Raw genomic sequence first — 9,118 nt, 5'->3', positions numbered from 1 at the left:
CTCTCTGACAGAGCATTTCATAGGTTGAATAATTTGTTGAATACTGACCGGAGACCGCATGGCGACCAAGGCCATCAAAAGTGATCTGAAGACGCAGGATCGTGCTGAAGCAAGGTGATTGACACGAGTCCATTGCTTGATGAACGATCGACCATCACCCACCTTGATCATCTGCCTTTTTCTTCTCCTTGCTCATTCCACATATTCTCCCCAGTTGAGCAGATTGATCTTGTTCATGAGCTGGTGATGCTTGTGTTTATACTCCATGCATCCTTGCCATGCTCATCATGCGCTTGGCAGCCTGGAAGCTGTCGGCGGGCGGCCGAACATGTAGTTCCGGACCTCGATCCGGATCATCTCCTGCATCATCGACAGGAACTCTCCGTCGAAGGGCGCCGCGGGCCGTGGCTGGAGCTGGAACGGCATGGGCGGCGGAGGCATCTGCTGACACGCTGGAGCGGCGGGCTGTACAGGATGACGAGGTGCCATGTACGGCGGCGGCATTGGCGGCGCCACCGGGGTTGCCTCACAGGGATCCAAGCCGGGCAGGGAGAGGGAGAGCGAGAGGGACGTCGCCGGAGGCGGCGGCGGCGAAGGCGGAGACGATGGCTGCGGCAGGGGCGTCGTCGGGAGCACGACCATCCCGCCGGCCCGCGCCACGGGGCGGTAAACGTGCGTCGTCGGCTGCTGGGAGGCGGCGGACGGCATGACGGAGGGCATGCTCTGGTGGCTGGAGTCGCTGAGGTCGGATCCGGACGGGCTGCCGGGGCTGAAGCAGCGCCCCGCTGGGTGGCCCCCGTCGCTGTTTGTCCGCTTGAGCGGCCGGCCGCCATCCTCCTCTGCCGCGTCACGAACAGGGGACCCCTCTGCAGCAGAGGAGCCGGAGTGCTTGCGCTTGAGCGTGGAGTTCCAGTGGTTCTTGATGGCGTTGTCGGTGCGGCCGGAGAGCAGCCGTGCGATGGTGGCCCACTTGTTGCCGAAGCGGGCGTGGGCGCGGAGGATGGCGTCGTCCTCGTCGGGCGTGAAGGGGCGGTGCTCCACCTGCGGGGAGAGCTGGTTGCACCACCGGAGGCGGCACGACTTGCCGGACCGCCCCGGGATGGACTTGCTGATCAGGGACCAGTTGCGCGCGCCGTGGCGGCCAACCAGACGCTGCAGGGCGTCGTCCTCCTCGGGGCTCCAGGGGCCCTTGATCCGGTCTACGTCCTTGGCGCCTCCACCTCTACACGCCGCCATGCCTCTATTCAGATGGGAGGTTGAGGAAGAAATGAATCAAATCTTGATATTGTGAGGAGGCTTCCAGAATGAACGAATCCGACGGAGGGGAGGAGGGAGACAGAGGAGTGGAGGGAGCACAGGGGGCAGGGGCAGGATATATAGGTGACGACGGGAGGAGGAAGACGACCGGAGGTAGCCGGTTGGTTGTAACGGGTTCCAGCCAGGCAACGGAAGGGGGCATGGCTACTGGGATCGTGGCGTGCGTACAGCTGGTCGCGGGACACGCGTCTTGACTGGATATAAACGGCCACACTTGATATCACTCTTTCTCCAACCGAAATCACCCTGTATCACCTCTCCTATGTGTGGTAGTATGGTCGATGGATGGCGATAGGGAGCCAAATATCTTCTTTACCCCATGGATCACGGAAGAGAATTTCTTAGGACATCTCGGCGGTTCCATCTATTTCCAACATGAAAAGCATGTGTTCATGTTCGTTCGAATCGATCTGCGAAAACCAAAATAGTCTGTTTGCCTTATATGTCCATTTGGGTCGGGATCGCCTCACCGGCTTTTGTTCGTCCAGGCCAAAAAATTGTTTTTTCAACAAAATTCACCATAAAAAAAGTCAATACTTGATCCAAGTTGCCATACATAACGAAAATAGTGGTTCAAAACACGGCAAATTTAGTCAACAAAGTGCACATTAGTAGTAGTTAATGAAGTTGCAAAAGGGGCACAAGTTCGAATAAACTAAAGAAAAGTATGATATTTGTGGGGGATCACGCACCACGTTTCGCAGATGATGGCTCGCTTCTTCTCGAACCAGGCCCTTTGGTAGGATCCATGATGCTCAAGTCAGCGAACATGATCTGGTTCTCCTCCCAAGCAACTTGGTTCGGCATCCGCCCTTTGGACTTCATGTCTAGACGTTGATCTTGTAGGCTGCGTGATTGTGTTATCTTGGTATCTGGAACGCGAGTTTGTGGCCATATATATAAAAAAACGGAGGGAGTATTTGCTAGGAGTAGATTTTAAACATGTTTGATCACTTGCACCGATTTCTGAAGAACTTGGCTGAAGCAAGATGTTTGGACGAATGCATCTTCTAAGTCATGTTATGCCTGGCAGAAGCCCGTCACCACGTGGCTATCCTACCTGGCAACAGAGCCCATCGGCCTGGTGTAACCCGATAAGTTTAGTCGGCTTGGGCTAGGCCGATTTGTCCAAGATTAAATCGAGTCGGCCGCTCCTTCATCCTCTTCTTTCCATTCGCTCGTTCTCTCTTTGTCTCTATCCGTAACTCAGGATCACTCATTCCCAACTCGATTTTAGCGGATATGAGTCATTTTTCCATCAAAATCACTTGCTACATGAATTAGGAATTAAAGGGAACCCCGATCTACTGATGGGATAGCTCCTAATGGCATTTTCATGGTGCTTTTTTTGGGAGCAATGGTGGATCTACACTGGTGCTTGGTGTCGACGTTGTAGGTTGAGCTACGTGGTGTTGGTGGGGTGGCGCAGGGCCGCTGAACTGGGGGCTTTGCATGCTTCAAGGGTAAACCATTATCCCTCAGGACTAGATAAGCGTTCATGTTTCACCTAGAGGGTGTCTCGGGGTATGGAATGTCCCCATTTCCTAGTTGATGGGTGGCTTTCGTGTTTTCAATGCATAAGTCACTTGCTGACATGATCATCACCTATTGTCAGGTTTATGGACATCCTCTCTCTTAGAAAGGCTAAGTCAGTACGTTCTTAGATTCGACATTACCGGTAAAAGCTTTTATTCTAAGCCAGGAGGCAGCGCCCTGAACTGGCTATGTACGAGACATCAAACCGTTTTCCAGGTCCAAAGCCCAAATCTCAATTGCTTTGGTTCTCTCTCCCTCCCTTTCGCCGTGTGTTGTGCTGTGGATTCGGATATTATATTGTTATGTTTTTACAATATTTTGTTGAATAGAATTAGTGAAAAGGTCCATGACATCCTTTCGATGCATAGGCTGGAGTCTAATCGTCTCTTTGAAAAGGGAAGAAAAAGGGAGCTTGTTTTGGTTTGATGAGTCGTGTTGGCCGCCGGGATGTTGAGTTGTGATTATTGGTGGTCCACTGCAGTCCACTCCGCATGGACACGGGAGCCAGCAAATCAACTGCCCATTAAAACAAACCCGGTCTAGATGTGTGACAGAACCGGGGTGCCGGGTAGGGTGTCGCCAGACGCATGATGGAAACGGTTTTGATCACCTACGTACTCATTTTTGTTTGGATCAGGACCTGAAAGAAGTCACCGCACGGACGTATGGATGAGCAATCTGCATGCGGTTGGCTGGTTGTCCCGTCCGAGGGATCCCGACGGCACGCCGCAAGGCCGACGCGCAAATTTAAACAGGACAGGATTTCGACCGACTCGCGGCCGGGTCCGTGACGGGTCTCAAGTCTAAGCAAGCGCGCGTCTGCTTTCTTGTGCATCACACACGCACACGGTTCGGAGTGCCCTCAACGAACAAACAAACGTCGAGATGCGTGAACCAACTTGACACTCGCCCGTCTCTCCATCCTACTCCACACACATCTGAAAGCCCACCCTACTCCTGCACCAACCATGCAATAACCATCTCCATTTCCTCCTCGCAAGGCTAACATATTGCTATATCGAGGTGACGCGCGCCCAAGCTTAATTTGCACTTTTGGCAGCCAGCCAAGACCAAAGCGCGTCAAAAATCGATCCAAAAATCCCGCAATCAATCGATCGAATCTAAATAATTAACAAGGAAATACGTACTTCCCATGCTTTGTCTCCGTGCGTTTGTTCCCAGTGAACCCTGGGTTCTACTTGGCTGTACTGACCGGTATAAAAACATCGACCTTGCATGGACGCAATGTTTGCGACAATTTCATTTCAACTGACGGGACAAGGCCCTCAAGGTTTCTCTGGTTCAACAACAAGATTCCTATACAAATCTGGATGACCCTCAAAAAACTTCCTTACGTGGGTTCTTTTTTAATTCGTATGAATAAAGGCTAGCATTTTACCAAATTTCAACCTAATAATCTTCTCGGCATTCCTCTGGTACAATCAACTAAACTTTAGAAGAGCCAAACAAAAACATGTAGTATGGAGTGAGCATGACACTCCAATCCACTTTTTTCTATTCCAGATTTTTTTTGTTATATGCTTCGCATTATCCACAGTCAAGTGTATGTACCATTTCTGGAAAAAAAATTGTACGTACCACACGGAATGATTACGTCCAACAGAGCTGAGTGATTAAAATGCTACAAAACACATTTTACCAAACATTCAAAGAAGACATTATGGATTATACTACAATTCTACGCTGCAATTAGGATTTTTGAATGGATAAATAATATTCTAGTCTAAAAACAAGTTGTTGGTGACTTACCTTCGGCTTTATCATAATATTAATTTTTTTTGTATAATGCACATATATTGGAAGGAGGTAGTAATACCAAATGTTGGAACCGAAAAGATATATCCACTTATGGTATATAATATTGAACTTGAAATCAAGTTTTCTGAAAATTAATATAGCCAAGTCTAGTTGAGTGTGTACTATAATCCGCCATGCCACTTTTTTTTTGAGGAATTACAACAGGAGAAACTCCTACTGTTTAATATATTTAAAAGCTGTAAACCGGCACCAGGAGTGCCTAGATGTCTTTACATAGTTCAAGGTAAAGAAAAAGAAAGGGAAGATTACATATGGGTGACAGTAGATATCACACCCTTGCTAAAGTAGCTAGAGCAAAAGACACACACAGGAGAAAGTTAAGAAATTTTGCGAACTTTTTCTAGGAGAGTACTGTGATGAGGTTTTGGATCACTGTCTTGAGCTCTTACTTCACCCTGCACTCTAGGATCAAAAGGTCTTGGGTGAGCTGCCTCTTCCATGCTTCCACCTCGGGCACAGCTTGGTCGAAGAGCGCACGGCTGCGTATTTTCCAAATGTTCCAGGACCTGAGGATTAGAATCTCTGTGAAGAGAGGTCTTGCCCACGTCTGTTTACCATCTGCTAACATGAGGCCGTCATGCCACATATTGGTGCCAAAAGGGGCGAAGAACTATATATCTCCATAAAGGTAATATAGATTATATTACCTAATTTTTCCATTGGAACGATTGGTTATAGCAAATGGTGACTTATATATTATTTTACTCGGTGATATGTTGATTTTCATGTTAGACTAGCAATTTGGTGGGGAAAGAACATATTTGTCTATTTATATTGAACTTCTTTACATTATCATAATTTATCTCCTCGTTAGCGGCTGTTTATTTTTGTTGACATACATCTTTCGAAATACTGTCTTAAGCATTATTTTCTAAATATAATTTACTAGGAGAATAAACTTTGTAGATGCCCTCACGTATATTAAACTCGGTATTCCAATATTTTTAATCACATACATGCTTTTTAGTTGTAAACCAAAAAATTATCTTGCTACAAAAGTTTTTTTAAACCAGTTTGGGATGTTCAAGGACGTCTCTTGTTACAACAAATTTACACGATAAGTGTTAGCAAACCAATATTAGCATATTACAAATTTTATACTCTCTCCGTTCTCTTTTAATTGACTCAAATTTAGTACAAAGTTGTACTAAATCTGAGTCAATTAAAAAAGAACGGAGGGAGTATGTCTTTTTTTTCTAATATAGTATGCTTTAATATCTATAGAAGCTTGGTAGAGACCGAAAGAATAGAGTAAATAACTTGGCCGATATTTCTAGAGTACACCACCGTCTAAGCTTAGTGAAATATTTTAGCGGTCTAATTATCCCAGGGCAGGGCAGACCATCACGTACTTAGCCGCATATTCTTCACGTGTTGATGATGCCTACATCTGCATGCATGATTAATGATGGTGGCGTACGTGGTTGGCGACGGATACGAGATCTGGGCCGTCCGTCGCTTGTCGTCCACACGTGTGGAGTACGTGGCCATGTGTTGATCTGCTTCCAATCTTTTGACTCGACAGCCTGGACGCCACTCCCCTGCAGCTGGTTCCTCCTCCTCTCTCTCTCTCTCTGGATCGACAACACCAGCGCGACGAGCGTGAGCGACGACTGATGAGTTCAACTCCCCGAGACGAATCGGAAGTCAGTCGCGCCGGTACCACCATAGGATTTGCAACAAATTTTCTCATCTGAAAATGAAGAGAAATCAAATCTTTCCCGTCCTGGCGTCTTCAATATGGTCAGAAACACATGACAACTCTCGCAATCAATGGGCGAATTCCTCAACCGTAAACAGCCATGCTACGAACGAACTTTTGTAGAATAGTACTACCCAAGAAGGATTTTTGTTCTTCAGAATATATGCACTAACGTCCACACGCAAAACTGAATAGTTTGATGTTCTAGAAAAAAAGTGGTTCATGGTTACATCGATCATGTCCACAAAAGCGACATGAGTTATCATGCTGTGAGTATTTAGAGCAAATTTGCTAGAATTAAAATTTTGCGCATTTATTTTTATTTTTTAGTGGTACCGCAAAGTTTTAACTCGCGTGCAAAAAGTCGCGTGCTAGTTCATGGTGACTTTTCTTTTACCGAGAGTTCATACTGATTTTCTTTTCAGGGACTTCACAGTTTACGGTTTCTTGCTTCAAATTAAAGAAAGACTACATCAATGACAATAATTTAGAAGAATAAAAAAAGGAAACTCCGGTATTATGTCTATGTAAGGAGAAAATTTATGAAAAATCAGAGAAAGAGAGCATATGACAGCGTGGTGTATCAATATTCAAAAGTGACCCTCCTCTCATCCCAGTTAGAGTAGAGCAGTGCCATTGAGGATCCGAGACCCGAGAGACCCCCACCACCGCGTTACCCTAACCCTAGGTAACAAGGGGACGACTACACCGTTGGCTACTTCCCTTCCGCACCCTTTCCTCCTCCACTCACCGTCAGAGTCGCCGTTGGGCAAAGCCCGGACGTTGACGACGGGTGGTGGTGGTGGGGGGGGGGGGGGCTTTTTTTTCCTCGGGTGGCCAAACTCCCTCTTCCTCCGACGGTGGCTCGCATGACGCTAGTGGAGCGTGGTGTCACTGCATGATGCGTGGTGTTGTGTGGCAGTGGCTGAGCAAAGCTCGATGAGGTCCAGTGGGTAGGGATGAAAGATGTGCCTCGGATGAAAAATCCTGCTTGTCTTCGGTCTGTGCCAACTGAGATGATGCTTGTGGGTGTCATTTTCCTCGATTGAGGCGTTATCTTGGAGTGTCGGTATCTATCTTAATTTCTTTGGGTGTTGTCTCAAGGTGAAAACCAAGATTCATAGAAACGGTCGACAATGGCGGGATTTTGACGTCGTTTCTTTGTTGGAAGCATCGTAATTGAAACAAAACTTGGAAGCACATGTGATCATACATGATGCGTTGCTCTGTTGCTTGCTTGCGGCCATGGTTAAGCTTCGTGGGTGCAATGTACACCATCCCTTGGGGTAGTATACACTTGTTGTCTATCTAGACTTGAGTTTACGTAATTGTTCAAGAGTATAAAAAAGAGTCTATTTAATTATATGATTACGAATGAAGCTGCATGCGCGTGCTGTAGGTTGATGTCTACATCGTATAACCGCCGTGATATCATATATTAGCATCAAACGACAGTGACTTCCCCATCCTGCCCCTGTTATTCTTATTTCTTTCCCTGACGTGCAGGTTGGGCTGCATACATCGAGTGTATATATGGAAATCATAACGGTGCAGCGGAAAGGAGGAAAGCTACGTCCGGCCAAACACAAAACCCAACGCCGCAACAAAAGACATGAAGATCAAGCAAGGAAAATAGACTCGCGTAAGCTGCTTGATGGGAGCCGACGAACCTACAATTTGATTCATCACTCATCGCGTAAATCTTGCTCTATGCACTGAAACAGGGCATGAGTACCTACCTTACGTCCTTACTGCAGACTGCAGATATGTCGCCTAGGGTTTCTCGTCACACGCGGGTGACAGAAGACGGGCTATAAGAGCAAGTACAATAGAGTCCAGTCAGCTGACTATAAGACATTAAATAATATATTTTAGATGAGTTGGAGGAGAGAGAAGAGGAGAGAGAAGGAAGGTGGGCTACTTGTGCGATAGCCAGCTCTTGCACGTGCTTCCTGAAGCACCTTGTAAGAGTGAAAGGTGGGCCATATATTAGTAAAGTACTACATTCTTATAGTCAACTATTGTACATGTTAGCTATATGATGACTACAAATGATATGACATCTTTGTTATAACCAACAGTTGGCTATACTATTGGAAGAGCACTGCTATACATACGACATATCTCGTCCGATAACTGTACGACGCTAGGAGGCAGGAAAGCTTCCCACACGCGAGGCAACGGAAGAAAGAATTGACTGGATTTGTGTTTGGGCCGGGCTAGGAATTTGGGATAAAATCCGGTAATCATTTCTACAAAAGCAGCTATGTCTTGGAGCATCTCAGTTGCGTTCCTCAAATTACCCTAAAGGAATTTGGGGCGCGTCCGACAAAAAAAAACGTTCCCAGCTACGTCCGCTAAACCCGGTTTTTTGTCCGGCGTGGCCCTATACGGTGTCCGGCGCTCCGAGCCCGTCCCCGCCCCACACAAGCTCCGGGCACGCCGGACACAACGAAAAGCGAGGCGGCGAGTGGCGGGCCGACGCATCAGCGGCACATTCAAGTTTGGATCTAACCGTCGCCTACCCTCGCAGCTTTCTTCTCGCCGCTTCTGGCCTCTTCCCGTGCTTTCTTATCGACGCTGGCGTCTATAAAAGCCCCCCCCCCCCCGGCTCAATGGCAGCCACCACAGCCGCTGGCACCTCTTTCTCCGCCACAAGCATAGCCCTCGTCGCTCGAACAACAATGCGCAATGATGAACCACCAAGACGATGGCTAGTTCCCT

At 47.4% G+C, this 9,118-nt stretch overlaps 1 protein-coding gene across 1 annotated transcript; it reads right to left on the bottom strand.

Annotated features, from left to right (window-relative positions):
* Positions 1-285: 285 nt before the first annotated feature.
* On the bottom strand, positions 286-1,331 carry LOC124654049 (transcription factor MYB77-like). The gene has a single exon (XM_047193085.1). It carries the CDS (start codon positions 1,234-1,236, stop codon positions 286-288), a length of 951 nt encoding a protein of 316 aa, XP_047049041.1. The 5' UTR covers positions 1,237-1,331.
* Positions 1,332-9,118: the final 7,787 nt, after the last annotated feature.

Source organism: Lolium rigidum, chromosome 5, assembly GCF_022539505.1.
Source record: "Lolium rigidum isolate FL_2022 chromosome 5, APGP_CSIRO_Lrig_0.1, whole genome shotgun sequence".
NCBI lineage: Eukaryota > Viridiplantae > Streptophyta > Magnoliopsida > Poales > Poaceae > Lolium > Lolium rigidum.
This window is presented reverse-complemented; position numbering and strand designations above follow the sequence as displayed.